Source organism: Oryctolagus cuniculus, chromosome 21 (genome assembly GCF_051225735.1).
Source record: "Oryctolagus cuniculus isolate XC-2025 breed Fujian yellow rabbit chromosome 21, ASM5122573v1, whole genome shotgun sequence".
Lineage (NCBI taxonomy): Eukaryota > Metazoa > Chordata > Mammalia > Lagomorpha > Leporidae > Oryctolagus > Oryctolagus cuniculus.
The window spans coordinates 11,565,041-11,580,847 of NC_142887.1; the positions used below are offsets into that span (position 1 = coordinate 11,565,041).

At 54.2% G+C, this 15,807-nt stretch overlaps 1 protein-coding gene across 14 annotated transcripts in view; it reads left to right on the forward strand.

The window, feature by feature from the left end:
- KDM2B (lysine demethylase 2B) overlaps positions 1–15,807 on the forward strand; it is a 158,146-nt gene that overhangs the window by 113,958 nt on the left and 28,381 nt on the right. For 2 of the 14 annotated variants that reach the window (XM_089323085.1, XM_089323086.1), the window contains exon 1: positions 15,353–15,547. The exons of the other annotated variants lie outside the window; for them this stretch is intronic. In XM_089323085.1, the coding sequence (XP_089179211.1) occupies positions 15,494–15,547 (54 nt within the window). In that variant the 5' untranslated portion in view covers positions 15,353–15,493. Of the gene's footprint in view, positions 1–15,352; positions 15,548–15,807 lie in introns of those variants that run through there. 14 annotated transcript variants of the gene reach the window in all.

A 15,807-nucleotide genomic window follows, 5' to 3' on the forward strand; every position in this document is an offset into this window, starting at 1 on the left:
GCAGCCAGAGCTGGGCCAGGCTGAAGCCAGGAGCCAGGACCTCCATCCAGGTTTCCATGGCTGGGACTCAAGTGCTGGCCATCACCTGCTGCCTTCCAGGGTGCATCAGCAGGAAGCTGGACTGGAAGCAGAGTAGCTGGGACTGAAACCAGGCACTGAGAGACGGGAACTGGTGTCGCAGCTGGCAGGCCAATCCCTGTGCCGAGCGCCTGCTCCAGTGTGATGTTTTTAAGCTCCATCCCGGCTGTCCCATGCTTCATTCTTGCCTGTGGCTGAGTAATGTTCCGCCCCATACCGAAAGGCAGCTGGGTTGTTCCCACATGAGTCATTTTAAATCTCTCATGGATCGATCTGAGAGAGAGGCCTCCCATCTGCTGGTCACTCCCCATGTGTCCACAGCAGCTGGGACTGGGCTGAGCTGTGGATGGGAGCTGGGAGCTCAATCCAGGCCTCCCATGTGGGTGGGAGGAGCCCCGGCACCTCAGCATCTCACTGCTGCTCCGCGTCAGCCTGAAGCCGGAGCCGCGGATGCAGCCCGGGCACTCTGCTGGGGGACACGGACACCTCAGCCGCGAAGCCGCACACCTGCTCCACACATAAGTCAGCATTCACGGCAGCCCGGAGGTGGAGGCAGCTCAGACATCCACCTACAGACACATTCACGCTCAGGTCTTCTTGTGAAGCAAGTGGTTTACTTGAAAGGCAAAGAGACGGAAAAAGAACGTCCAATGCTGCGTCACTCCCCAAATGCCTGCAGGGGCTGGGTCCCTGAAGCCAGGAGCCTGGAACTCCATGGACGGCAGGCACCCAAGGTCTTGAGCCATCCCTTGCTGCCCCCGCGGTGCCGGGGGGAAGCAGAGTGGGAACTCCGGCCCAGGCGCCCTGGAGTGGGACGTGGACATCCCAAGCGGTGTCTCAGCTGCGCTGGCAGATGCCCGCCCCTTTGTGAAAGTGCATTTTTCTGTCTTTGGTGTTCAGACTAGGCAGGGGATTGCTGACGGCTGCACCGGTTCCCATCCCCACGGCGCTGCGCCACGTCCCCGCCAGTGCCGATCATCCGTCTTTTTTATTATAGGTGTGCCAAGTGCAGTCTTTTTCTTTTCAATTTAGTTATGTTTTCTAAAATGCATTTGAAGTACTACATTAATTTTCTAGAGCTGCCTTAGCAGGGTACTTAAACAAGTGCCTCAAACAGCAGAGATTGATTTCCCCACCGTTGGGGAAGCCGGAAGTCCGAGATCAGGGTGTAGACCGGGTTGGTTTCTTCTAAGACCTCTGTCTTGGGCTTATGTGAGAAGCCTCCAGAAAAGTCCAGGGGGTGGGGTGCGTATTGCAAAGAAACATGTATGGTGGTCCAGTTGTTTCTGCACCCAAATAAATTCACCTACATCCCAACGAGGCTGGGTTGTGGACAGCGTCCTATCCATGGTCCAGGAAACCGCGGGCTCAGAGCGGCACGCCGGTCTGCCCTGGGTCACACAGCTTGCAGCCGGGAAGGCGGCTGCCCCCAGATCTGCCTGTCTCTATCAGTAACCCGGAGAGATGTGGCAGCAGGCAGGGGGAGGGGAGGCCTGTGCTGTGTCTATGCATTTCCTGACTGGTGGGGTTAAAAAGTTAACAGAAAAGGAAGAGGTAGCAACGGCTGACTGCCTGGGCCGCCCGAGTCTCCCTGTTCCCAGGTTCACAGTCGGCTTCCTCCCAATTGGATGCAGGTTGGGTTGAAAGATCAAGGGCGCTCACTGAGGCTGTCAGGGTGCGCGGTCTGGAGCGGGATTTGGTTACTTAGCAAGTAATTAATGCTAAATGATGATTAGCAAGAAAGGCTTTGATCTTCCACCTTGCCTCCAGGAGAACAAAGCCCGTCTCTGGAACTGATTAGGCGCTGTGAGGTCACTTCTGATGCGCTGTCCGTCAAACGCAAGATGCTACCGGGTCTCCATCCGCCAGTGGTCACCCGATTGGCTGTTTCCACGAGTGCTGCTGGATTTGTTTTGATCTGTCTACACTCTGGCTGCTTCCTTTTATGACCAGGTTGGCAGGATTTGGGGGGCCTATCTGTGACCTTAGAAGCAAGGCGAGGGAACCGAGCTTACTTAAGGGCCGGTCTCTGACCGTGGCATTATTAGCGAGCAGAAGGTCAGCTTCCTCTCTTAGTGAGCTGACCTTCTGCTCACCAGACGCTGCCGCTGGCCAGCTTGCCAGATCCTCCCCGAAGGAGGCAGCTCAGGAGGGGGACTGTGCCCCGGCTGCCCCGGCGTCAAGCCTGCCGATGCCTCTGCTTCTGAATCCGTCCTCTCTGTGACCAGACAGGTACTTGACTCTCAGTTCTTGGCATTTGTTCTCGAGTGTCGGAGCAGAGAGGCAGGATGAGTGCAGAGGGTGGGGGCAGCCCCCTTCAGAGGGCCACAGAACACACGTGCCCAGTGTCCCCGTCGCCCCTCACTCTGCCGATGGTCAGCCTGGGGCCCCGCCTGAGTGACTCGCAGCCTGTCCCTGGCACAGGCGCACTGTTCAGTGAGAGGGGCGCCAGTGCTTCCTGTCTCAGACTCTGCCAGCCCCCAGTGATTAAGCTGGTGCTGTGAGGTTGAGGAGGAGGAGCCTGGTGAGGGTGACCGTGGCTTCCCCTTACTGTCACCCGCTCGGGCCGCCCTTCCCCAGGGAGGCAGTGTGGTCTAGTCTGGGTTGGGGGGGGGGGAGGGCGGGGCCCATCAGCTTCTCCTGGGGCACTTGTTAGAAAAATACAACTTCCTGGCCTCTGCCCCAGGCACCAAGATTCAGTAGGTTAGGGAAGCTGCACTTTCTAAAAGCTTCCGGGTCATTGTCATGCATGACCAGGAAGTGCTTTGGGGTCAGCGGGTTGAATGCTGGCTGTGTCACTGACTAGCTTTGGGGTCTTAGGCTTAGCTCGGTAGGAGGGGCTGCTAGTGCCTTCTTGCGTGTGGTAGGCCGCCAGTCAATGGAGTTGGTAGAATTTCTCAGACTTAAGGTTTGTGAGCAAATGATGACCCGAATCTGCCCACCCAGAAGGCTGGTGATGCTGTGGATAGAAATCGGAGTCATGGCCGGCACCGCGGCTCACTTGGCTAATCCTCTGCCTGTGGTGCCGGCACCCCGGATTCTAGTCCCAGTTGCTCCTCTTCCAGTCCAGCTCTCTGCCGTGTGGCCCGGGAAGGCAGTGGAGGATGGCCCAGTGCTTGGGCCCTGCACCCACATGGGAGACCAGGAGGAAGCACCTGGCTCCTGGCTTCGGATTGGCGCAGTGTGCCAGCTGGATTGCACCGGCCATAGCGGCCACTTGGGGGGTGAACCAACAGAAAAAGGAAGACCTTTCTTTCTGTCTCTCTCTCTCTCTCTCTCTCACTGTCTAACTCTGCCTGTCAAAAAAGAAAAAAGAAAAAAAGAAAAAAGAAAGAAATCGGAGTCACAGGATGGGCAGCAGGGAGTGGGGAGGGGCTGAATGGCTCAGATGCATTTCCTGCTCCTGAATTACGATTTGCCTGTGCAGAGCCCAGGGCCTGAGTGGCTTCATTTCCTTGAAATAGCTGTGGCTGCATGAGCGCGGTGCTGGCTTTTGAGGCTGCTTCTCAGGTGTGGTTGTGCCAGTGACCCTGATCTGATTGGTGTCAGACAGCTTCCTGCAGTGTCACACTATACCCGTGGACATGCACGATCCTCTGTGCCAATCAAAAACGGAGATGTATTAATAATGACAGGAAAAGCTCCTCTCTCATCCCCTGCTCACTCCCCTACACCAGAGAAGAAGCCTTCGGCCTTCCAGAGGGAGGGTGTCAAAGGTCAAGGGTGCGGAGACTCCAGTTCTTCCAAGCCCCCAGGAGGGCAGCTGCAGTGAGGAGGCCCTGGAGCCGCAGCCCAGGGGCCTTCACGAGTGTGGCCGAGTCTCCTGTGGCATGGGCAGGTTCTTGGGAGTACAAGAAGACCCACCAAAGATGGGCCTTGCTCCAAGCAGAGTATTTTCTGACCTCAGCACCAGAGAATTCAGCAAGAGCTGCCCTGGGACCCCGGTCTTGGACTGCTTTACCCTGGGCTCTAATTCCAAATCAGTCAGTGAGTGAACTGAACCAAAGGTGCTTCAAAAAGTTCACGGGAAATAGAAGATAAGTTTAGGGGTCAGTGTTGTGGCCCAGAGGGTTAAGCCTCCTGGGACACCAGCATCACATACAGCAGTGCCAGTTCAAGCCCCTGCTGCTCCACTTCCCATCTAACTCCCTGTTAATGCACCTGGGAAAGCAGCGGAAGATGGCCCACGCACCCATGTGTGAGACCCAGGTTTCTGGATCCTGGCTCCTGGATTTGGCTTGGCCTAGCGTGGGCCATTGCAGCCTTTTGGGGGAGTCAATCAGCAGATGGAAGAGTTCTCTGTGTGTCTCTGTCACTTTGCTTTCAAATGGATAAGTGAAACTTTACCTTTTAAAATAGAGAAGTTAATTTTGAAAACACATGCCATTTAAAAACTCTACATGAGGACCAGCGCCATGGCTCACTTGGTTGATCCTCCGCCTGCGGCACCGGCATCCCATATGGGCGCCGGGTTCTAGTCCCGGTTGCTCCTCTTCCAGTCCAGTTCTCTGCTGTGGCCCGGGAGGGCAGTGGAGGATGGCCCAGGCCCTTGGGCCCTGCACCCTCATGGGAGACCAGGAGAAGCACCTGGCTCCTGGCTTCGGGTCGGCATAGCTCTGGCCATAGCGGCCATTTGGGGAGTGAACCAACGGAAGGAAGACCTTTCTCTCTGTCTCTTTCTCACTGTCTATGACTCTACCTGTTAAATAAATTAAAGAAAAAAAAACCTCTGCATGAATTTCAAAACGTTTTTGCTTCAGAATTAACTCACTTTTTAATTCCGATTTTCCATGATCGGTTTGAAGTACCTTCACCTTACCTTGTCCTTGCTGGAGGGCATGATGGTTAGGATCCCATCAAACCCCTCATTACCTCCTGGTAGTGAACTGGGAAGCCAGAGGGTAGAAGTTTCTAGATTCACAGTGTGCATGAGAGCCAGGCAGGGCAGGGGAGTAGCTTCAGCATTGCTTTTGGAGGTCATTTTTGGTTGAGCACAAGAGCAGCATGGTGAGGCCGAACAAGCAACACTTGCACCTTCCTGCTGCGCCCTGTCGTCTTCATGGTCAGTTCAGTGACACACTTCTCAGGTGCTTGTACTTTGGGAGGGGGTGATTTTGCTGTGTGTAGCAGCCCCCTGCGTGTTGTGCTAACGTGCTGCATAGTATTCCTGGCCATGAGTTCCGTGGCAAAGAATCCATAACAAACACAGGTGGCACATCCCCAATCCAAAATCCCAAAATTCGTTATGCTCCGACCATCAGGGAGCCAGGCTGCGCCGAGGTCTCCATAGCTTTGCCGGCCTCGCCGTGGCTCTCCCCAGTTCTCTTCTCCCTCCTGCGCCTCCCCTCTGGCCCAGCTTCTGGAAGATGAGGTTGCATCTGACCAGTGTCATCTCTGTTCTCCTTCACCTGCCCCCTAAAATGCTTCTGAGTCCTCCCTGGTGACTGCCTCCCTCCCTCCCTCCCCCTTTGTGGCCTTGCCCCAGCCAGCTGCCGAGAGTACTAATTGGGAGAAGGCTGTGGACAATTCTTTGATCTTCCCTCAACCCTTCTGCCCCTCAGATTGAGGCTCCCACTTTGTCCCGCTGGACTGAGAAAGATCTTACCCAGAGTTCTTCAGCCACTGTTTCTATCATTTTAGAATGACTTTAAGACGGCATTCAGCGGAAATAACCTGTAATTAAAGCCTGAAGCCAAGGATTTCTTTTTCAGGCTGACAACCTGCCCCGCTGTCTGTGTTAATAATTCTGAAGACAAATTCCTGGAAAGCAACTGGGCTGTGGAGGGCCCTTGCCTTTGGTGGGGTAATTAGCAAGCCAGGCGGGCGCCCTCTGTCATGGCTGGCCGTCATCACGGTTTTATTTCTGCAGCAATGGCGAATTCTCTAGACTTTTCTTGTCATCAAGTGCCATCGTCTTATTTCCCATTTGAAAGAAGGGATCATTGACACTGTAATAAGTTGGCATGTTCTTTTCTTTTCCTTTTTTTGTTTTTTTAAATTTTCCCTCTTTCTGTAATTTGGCTTTGTTAGGAAGGGAGATGTGTGCATTCAACCAAATGATGTCAGATAATCCATCCTTCAAATTCAGGCGGTCTCAAGAAAAAGGGTGAGATTGTTTGAAGATGGGTGAAATATTGTTTAATTTTGCTTCATGTGCCAAAGTTGGGGAGGATAAGTGCATTTTATGGGATGAGTGGAGCTTTAATTATACTCAGAGGAGGTAGGTGTGGCCTAGTGGTTAAGTCACTACTTGGCACGCCCACATCTCCTAACGGAGTCCCTGGTCCTCTGCTTCCCATCCAGCTTCCTGTTATGCACACCCTGGGGGGAACAGGTGATGACACAAGTACTTGGTGGTACAAGGGTGCACCCACATGGGAGACCTGGATTGAGTTTCAGACTCTTGACTTCTGCCTGGCCCAGCCCCAGCTGTGTTAGGGAGTGCACCAGTGGATGGAAGATCTTTCTCCATATGTCTCTCTGCCTTTTAAATAAAATGGAAATTAATAAATAAATATGTAAAAACAAGAGGATGGCATTGTGTCACAAGCAGGTTAAGCTGCTTCTTGTGACATGGGCATCCCATATCGCAGTGCCAGTTCAAGTCCTGGTTGTTCCGCTTCCAATTTAGCCTCCTGCTAATGCACCTGGGAGAACAGTGGAAGGTGGCCTAATGTGGGAGACGATGGAGTTTCAGGCCTGGCCCAGTCCTGGGTGTTGTGGCCATTTGGGGAGTGAACCAGTAGATGGAAAATCTCTCTGTCTCTGTTGTTTTTTCAAAGAAATAAATTCTTAAAAAAAAAAAAAAAAACTCAAGAAAGTAGGTGAGAAGTGAAAGCTACAGCAAAATCTGCTCTGAGTAGACCACCCCCCCACCACACGACCCCCCATGTCGCTCACTACACAGCAAAGCTCCTAGAAGGGTTTGGAGATCATCTCACTCACAGGAAGAAAAAGGTGTTTTTTTAACATTTAGATTCCATTTTCATTGTCAAATTTTGTTTTATATCTTTGTCAACCCATTGGTTAGGAATGTTTTACTACTATAGTTTTAATGATCATTTTTAAAATTTACTGTAAAAGGGTAAAAAAAAGAGATTATTTTTATGAGTCAAGATCACAGGATGGATGTGGAAAGGAGGCCTGAGTGCTGTTTCTTATATTTTAAAATTATTACCTATTTTTATCACACTTTTAAAAGCTGTGTTAAAATGCACATAGCATAAAATGGAGTGTTTAAGAATGTTTAGGTAAGTGATTCAGTAATGACGTTTGGTGCGTTCCCGCGTTTCCAGAACTTTGTGTCCTCCCCAGGCGATTCCTGTTGAACACTAACTCCTCACCGTCTCCCCACCTCAGCCCTTGTCTCTGGAGTCTGGCCGCTGGGCCCTCCTCTGAGTGGAGTCCCGCAGTCTGTCCTCGGCGACTGGCTTGTTCATCAGGGTAATGCCTTCAAGGCTCAGCCCTGTTGCACGAGTCAGGATTTCCTTGTTAAAGCTGGGTAACCTTCTGTTGTTTGGATAGACCACATTTTTATCCTTTCATCTCTCAGTAGACAGTGGGTTTCTTCTACCATAAGCATTTTTATGAGTCCCTGCTTTCAGTTTGTTTTAAAAAGAGTATATCGGGGGCTGGCGCTGTGGCATGGCAGCTAAAGCCACTGCCTGCAGTGCCGTCATCCTATATGGGCGCCAGTTTGAGTCCCAGGTGCTCCGCTTCCAATCCAGCTCTCTGCTATGGCCTGGGGAAGCAGTAGAAGATGGTCCAAATCCTCGGGCCCCTGCACCCACGTGTGAGACCTGGATGAAGCTCCTGGCTCCTGGCTTCGGATAAGCCCAGCTCCAGCCATTGTGGTCATTTGGGGAATGAACCAGCAGATGGAAGACCTTTCTCTCTCTGCTTCTGCTTCTCTGTAACTCTGCCTTTCAAATAAATAAATAAATCTTGAAAAAAAAAAAAAGTGTATGTCTAGGAGCTGGCAATGTGGTGTAGCAGGTAAAGCTGCCGCCTGCAATACTGGCATCCCATATTTTAAAAAAGTGCACACTCAGAGATGGACTTGCTAGGTCATAAGGTAATTCAGTGTTCAGTGTTTTTAGGAGCTATCAAACCATTTTCCGTAGGGTCTGTACTGTTTTCAAAAATGTTTTATTTATTTATTTTCATTTTATTTGAAAGAGAGACAGATCTTCTGTTTGCTGTTTTTTACTCTGCAAATGCCTTTAAATCCCAGGGCTAGGCCAGGCTGAAACCAGGAGCCAGGAATTCCATCCATGTCACCTACATGGGTGGCAGGGGCCCAAGCAGTTGGGCCATCACTTGCTGCCTTGCAGGGTACATTAGCAGGGAGCTGGGTAGGAAGTGGAGGAACTGGGACTAGATATGGGCATTCTTTTTTTTTTTTTTTTTTTTTTTTGACAGGCAGAGTGGACAGTGAGAGAGAGAGACAGAGAGAGAAAGGTCTTCCTTTTGCCGTTGGTTCACCCTCCAATGGTCGCCGCTGCAGCCGGCGCACCGTGCTGATCCGATGGCAGGAGCCAGGATCCAGGTGCTTTTTCCTGGTCTCCCATGGGGTGCAGGGCCCAAGCACCTGGGCCATCCTCCACTGCACTCCCTGGCCATAGCAGAGAGCTGGCCTGGAAGAGGGGCAACCGGGACAGAATCCGGCGCCCCGACCGGGACTAGAACCTGGTGTGCCGGCGCCGCAAGGTGGAGGATTAGCCTATTGAGCCACAGCGCCGGCCTGATATGGGCATTCTGATATGGGATGCAGAGAGGGAGAGAGAGTCTTCCATCCGCTGATTCACTCCCCAGTTGGCCGCAACAGCCGGAGCTATGCCGATCCAAAGCCAGGAGCCTCTTCTGGGTCTCTTACGGAGGTGCAGGGGCCCATGGCCTTGAGCCATCTTCTACTGCTTTCCCAGGCCATAGCAGAGAGCTGGATTGGAAGTGGAGCAGCCAGGACTCGAACCGGCACCCATATGGAATGCTAGCATTACAGGCAGTGGCTTTACCCGCTACCTCACAGCCTGGCCTCCCCAAGAGGCACCGAAACCACTGCTGCAAAGGCACGCTCTGGCTGCACTGTCTGACACTCCAGGAGTACAGGGGCTGCTTCTCATCCTCGCCGACACTCGTGACTTTCCGTTTGTGTGTTCTGGATACAGCCGTCTTGAGGTGACGGGTGTCCTTTCTTTTTAACTCACTTTATTTTAAACTCAGATTTACATCTCTGAAAAAGGAAGAACATTTTCTGCATAGCCAAAACACCATTATTACACCTAAGAACAAGTACGGTCCCTGCGTCCTGCCTGCCACCCAAACGTTTCCTTTTCAGCTGCTTTGTCCAGACCAGGATCCAGTCCAGGCGCACACATTGAATCCATTCTTAATTCTCTCTTAGTCTTGGCTTTTCTGAGGATGTTGATTTGTAGAAATCCTGCCCACTGCCTTCATGCATCCTTGGGGTGTCACTTATCTTGTTCCTTATCCTCATAAGTTCTGTAATCTGGAAGCCACACCCAAAGATTTGGTTAGAGTGAAATAAACAGCCTAGCTGTTCAAGGTGATGGCATTCTTCAGTTATGTTCTTCTCTGATTCTTCCAGAGTCAGGGGTCCCCTGCTCCCCCAACCGTTCATGGATGGTTTCAACACTTGTCAGTCACGCTTTCCTGTTTCACAGTTCTCGTCGCTCTGCTGGGAGGCAGCTGCCTTCTTCTGAGAGTTTCCCCTCCCCACTTGGGCGGCTCTGTCCACTTCCTCCTGAAAAGCAAGCAGGCTCAATTCTTTCCATTTTCCTTTTTTTATTCTTAACTATTTTTATTTTACTCACTTTATTTGAAAGGCAGAGAGATCTGCTGGTTCCCTCCCCCAAATGTCTGCAAATAGTTGAAGCTAGGCCAGGCCGAAACTAGGAGCTCGGAACTCAATTCAGGTCTTTCATGTGGGTAGCAGGGACCCAGCAGCCTGAGCCATCACTTGCTGCCTTCCAGAGAAGCAAATCTGGGACTCGAGCCCCGGCACTGTGATATCACATGCGGGTATCCAAAGTGGGTGGGCCAAATGCCTGGCCTAAAGCATCTCTTTTTAAAAATGTATTTATTTGAAAGGCAGAATTACAGAGAGAGAGAGAAAGAAAGAGAGAGAGAGAGATCTTCTATGCACTGCTTCATTCCCCAAAAGGCCAGAATGGCCACTAGGGCTGGGCTGGACCAAAGCCAGGTACTTCTTCCTGGTTTCCCACATAGGTGGCAGGAACCCAAGCACTTGGGCCATCCTCCGCTGGTTTCCCAGGTGTGTTAGCAGGGAGCTGGGTCTGAAGTGGAGCAGCACTGGGCCCCAAAGCATTGTCTTAAAGCCTGCTTCACAGGGGGACAGAAGAGTTCTGTCACAGGCTTGCCCTGCTTGGAGTGCCATGATGAACTCATACATTTTCATAGACATAGGTGGGCTGAGAGGCAAATGGGCCCACTAGAGCCATTTTTTTTTTTTTTTTTTTGACAGGCAGAGTGGACAGTGAGAGAGAGACAGAGAGAGAAAGGTCTTCCTTTGCCGTTGGTTCACCCTCCAATGGCCGCCGCTGCAGCCGGCGCACCGCACTGATCCTGGCAGGAGCCAGGAGCCAGGTGCTTTTCCTGGTCTCCCATGGGGTGCAGGGCCCAAGCACCTGGGCCATCCTCCACTGCACTCCCTGGCCACAGCAGAGAGCTGGCCTGGAAGGGGGGCAACCCGGACAGAATCCGGCGCCCCGACCGGGACTAGAACCCGGTGTGCCGGCGCCGCAAGGTGGAGGATTAGCCTATTCAGCCACGGCGCCGGCTTTAGAGCCATTTTTTTTTTTAAATTAATTTATTTATTTGAAAGTCAGAGCTACACAGAGAGAGGAGAGGCAGAGAGATAGAGAGAGGTCTTCCATCCGATGGTTCACTCCCCAGTTGTCTGCAATGGCTGGAGCTGTGTTGATCAAAGCCAGGAGCCAGGTGCTTCTTCTGAGTTTGCTATGTGGGTACAGGGGCCCAAGGAATTGGACCATTTTCTACTGCTTTCCTAGGCCAGAGCAGAGAGCTGGATCGGAAGTGGAGCAGTTGGGTCTTGAACTGGCACCCATATGGGATACCAGCACTACAGGCCAGGGCGTTAACCCACTGCACCACAGAGCCGGCAAGAGCCAGTTTTAAAGAAGAAAGCAAGCAATAAATGAAGCAGGGCCCATGGCAGCAGCTAGAGGAAGGGGGGTTGGGCAGAGTTGGAGCCAGAGTGGGAGGGAGGCAACCAGGTGTACCCCCCTCCCGCTCCTGACCGAAGGCTCTGGCAGCTCCTCTCAGAGGTCCCTTCCACTCTCCTGTTGGGTTTCCACAGGTCCCAGGGTTCAGGGCCCAGACTAGGCTCCAAGAACAGGAACTGAGGTTACTCTTCAGTGAAGACACAGCCACAGGGAGAGGTGCCCCTGGGCCCCCAACAAAGAAGGTCCCTTCAAAGGCCTGGCATGGGGGTGGGGAGGAGGACAGGCTCCTCATCCCCAGGTGTTGACCAGCTGAGCTAACCACAGAAGACGGAGCTGGTGACTAAGTCCGTGTGTGTGTTGGGGGGGTACCTATAGCATGAGAGGGGCCTTCAGAGTTCATGGAAATGACTCCTGTGAAAAAACTACATATGGACTTCAAAATATTTTGCATAAAAATAAACTTCTCTTTTAATTCCATTTTCCATGAACTTTTTGAAGTCCCCTCATTGATAGATGGAGAGAGGTATATGCTTTTTACCAAGGTAAGGTTTACCTAACATAACTCGGCCATTGTGGCTCAGCAGGTTAAATGGCCTCTGTGCTTCCAATCCAGCAGGCAGCAGGTGCTGGGCCAAGTATCTGGGTTCCTGCCACCCACGTGAGAGACCCAGATGGAGTCATTTTCTGCTTTCCTCCCTTTCTGATGAGAAGAATCGAGGAGAATAATGGATAAACCTTGATGATGGTTTTTGTGACTTTTTATTAATTTTAGCGTTAGAAAGAAGTCGTGAGTATATAAATTATTAAAAGTAATAAAAGAATTACAGAGAGACTACAATCCCATTTGACTGTGACTCCCAATCCTGGCCCTTCCGTCACTCATTACCCTAATTCTTTCTTCATCTGAGTCACTTTGGCTTTTCCAGGCTTCCTGCGATAGATTTACGTACTTATCGATATGTGAAATACGGGTCGACAGAACACACAGTATGATGTTTACAGATGTGTGTTTGATATAAAACCGTATGTACCTTGCTTTGTAAACTCAGTAGTGAGTCTTGTCACAGTGACACACACACAGGTGCTTCTGCCGCCCTGTATTCCATGTACATATGGCACCTGCCTTTTAGGCATTGTCCCTCCCCCTCCCCCCTTATCACACTGCCTGTTCCCAGCCTGGGACAAGGCTGAGTCTGGGTACAAACCTCTTGGCAGCTGGGGGTCATTCCTGAGGTCTCATGATCTGATAAGCGCAGCAGAAAACTACATGACAGAGAGGAAGCAGGGAAGTAGGTGACGACTATGACCGCAGAGAACTTGGCTTCCATCTGTTTTTGCTTATTTCTCCACCACGTGGTGAAAGTTCTGGATCCTCCTGGCTCAGGGCAAGCACCAGCTGCCTGGGTGGCATCGGCTTTGGGGAGCTCTTTCTAAGAACGGAAGTGAAGTTTGGCCAAGTGCAGCCGGGAGAATGTTCCATTCTTAGGGCCACTCAGTGGTGAGGTCATGTGGGAGAACGGGCCAGCTGAAGGCGCAGTGTTAATGACATCTGAAGGTGGCAGTCCTCCCGGGCACGGGGTGGCATAATGTGTGTTTTATTCACAGGCAGGCACACGATCAATACAAAACAGATGTTGGGTAATTGTGTGCACCAGCTCACTGAAGGACACTTGACTGAGGGAAGGAGGCTCTTCTGCAGGTGGAGAGGTGTTAGGATGCTGACTGGCAGGAGCCGGCTTGGCGCTTGAGGAGGACCCTCCGCTGGCACCTTCCTGGGTCCACCGTCAGCCCTTGACAGACCAGGTGGCAGCCTGGCCGTCAAAACCACTGATCCCAGGACTCAGAATTACAGAATCTGGTCAGGGACAGTTGGGTTTCTGACTTGGGTCATGACACCAGTCGTGCTTGGCATCTCTCGTCTTTGGCACGAGGCATTGGGGTGGGATGGCTGATAGCCTGCGGGGCCGTCTGCAGGTCTTTTCGCTTCCTGGCAGCAGTACGCCTGTTTCCTCGTCCGCAAAATGGGTGAGCAATAGCACAAACCTCCCAGCTGCCTGGAGGGATGAGCTCATGTCTGCTTAAGTGTCACTGCCCAGACCCAGACCCCTGGAGGGAGCTCTCTCTCTCTGATGGGGTTCTACAAGAGAGCCGGGGCAGAGTTGACTTTGGAATTCCCCTTGGGCCTCTCTAAGTGCTCACCTGTGAAATGTGGCCCCTTCTGGCTCTGCGGTGGGAAGAAGGGTGTTCCTGTCAGCAGCAACCTGCCTTTGACTACACTGTCCCTTTCTCTCCTTTGCGCCTTGATGATTGAGAACCATGCCTTCAATACGGAAGTGAGCTTTTGCGAGCCCTCCAAGAAATCAGCCCCCACAACCCCAGTAAACAGGCCCCTGTTCATTGATTCGTATGGGGAGTAGCAGTCCTGCTTACAGGCTTCTGGTGGTGCACGGTGTTGCTGGCCCGACCAGCTACGAGGAAGTGAAAGCGTGATTAGCAGTTTATCAGCCCCTTTCTCCATGTTCCTGGTGTCTGGACTGGTCAGATACAGCAAGGTAGCTGGTCAGGAGCAGGGACCCTTGGTCCGTGAGATGAAGTGGTGGTGGTGGTGGTATTTTTTTGCTTGTATTTTTCAAACCTTGAGTGGATTGTGAAAAATATAGCAGGGCAGGAAGGAAGCCCAGGACAGCTGGTTCAGTGAGAGCTCGTCTGCTGGGTTATTTTCCCGCGATGCGTCAGCAGGTGTTTCAAGTCCACACGGACGTCTCGGTAAAGGGGGTGGCATCCCTGCTGCTTGCCCTGCGCCCAGTTCTCTGCCAGGACCTCCCCACCCCGTCCCTGGGCTTTGTTTACAAGGTCTCCACCATCTTCCCTGGCAGCCCCAGGCCCCAACCCGCCTGCCTGTGCCTCGGGCTCTCCCTGTGGACGTGAGTAAGAGTTAGATGACTGGTCACCTGGTTTCACAGCTAATGGGCTTATTCTTGGGAAAGCCCTGATCTCTTTACCTATCCCTCCTGTAAACCCTTCCAATTTTATCCATGGAGCTACTGAGCAGGCACAGCTGAGCGTCCTGCTCCTTGGCAGGAGTCAACTATGGCTTTGTGGCTTTTTTTTCCTTCCCCAGAGAAAAGGTGTAAGTGTCCGGGAGACTTCTCTTTCCTTCTTCCCTTTGGGGATGAAGATCAGGGTGGATTTCCAGCCACGGTGTTCCGCAGGAGTGGGCTGTTTTTGGAGGCGGCGTTAGGAACCTTTACAGTTTAAGAACTGGGAAACCCACACCTCCCCGGACTGCCTGGGGGCTGCGGCGCTGTCAGCCGGGGCCGAGGGATTCCTGGGCACCGCGGGAAGGGGGGTTCCGCTCGCAGGACAGCCACCCCGGGGCAGAGTCCAGGCGTGCTCTCTGACAGCCCCCGCGGCAGGCGGCTCCGGTGGAACTCCTGCCTGCATCGCCCCACGTTTGACGCCGACTGTCGACCTGAAAGGCAAACCCGAGGGCGGCTGACCGGGCAGCGCCAGCCCAGCCCAGCGGCGGCGTGCGGGGCAACGGGGGCCCCGGATCCTCCGCAGGCCGGAGAGCGGGCGTCAGGTGCCGCTGCCCCGCAGCATGTGCAAACCCGGGGGGACGCAGGCACCTGAGGCCAGGCGTCGCGTGCGGGGGTCCCCGCAGGACTACACAAAAGACCCCACCCCACGGCGGGCGTGCGTTTCCTGTTACAGCGGCGGCGGCGTGCAGCCACCATGTGCATCCCGCGGCGCGCGGGCCGGGCCGGGCCGGGCGGGGCGCGGGGCACGCCCCCACGCAGCCCCAGTCCCCGCGCGCCGGCCGCGAGGGGCCGCCCTCGGCGGGCCCGCCCCCGTGTCACCGCAGGCCGGGCTCCCTTTGTGTGCGGCCCGAGCACCGCGGCCGCGCCATTGGCCCGCCCGCCCGGGGGGCCAGCCCCTTCCTGGCTCGCCTCATGCATATGCATGAGCGCCCCGGCCCTCCCCCGCCGGCCCCTCCCCGCCCCCTCCCGCGCGGGCGTGCGAGGCGCGCGGCGCGGCTCCCTCCTCGCGGCAGCGGGAGCGGGAGCCCGAGCCCGAGCCCGAGCCCGAGCCGGGGCGAGCCGAGCCTGCTCCGGGCGGGCGGCGGCGGCGGCGGCGGCGGCGCCGCTCCAGCCATGTCAGCGCGCGCGAGCCTGGGCCCACCATGAGCCATGGCCATGTCCGTGAGCGCCGAGGACGACGACTATGAATCCGAGCCGGACCAGGTCGGCGGCCCGGGGTGGGGCCGAGGGAGGGACCGGCCGCCCGACCTCCCGACCGCCTGCCTGACGCGCCGAGGGCGGCCGCGACGCCGCCGCCGCCGCCGCGATGAGGAGAAAGTTTTGCAGCCGCCGCCGGCGGGGCCGCCAGGGCCGGGCCCGAGCAGGGCGTGGAGGAGAGCGGCAGGCCGGCGGCCCCTCCAGCCGGCCCGGGCAGGGGGCGTGTGCGTGCGGGCGTGCGCGCGGGGGGCTGCCGGGCGCCGCGG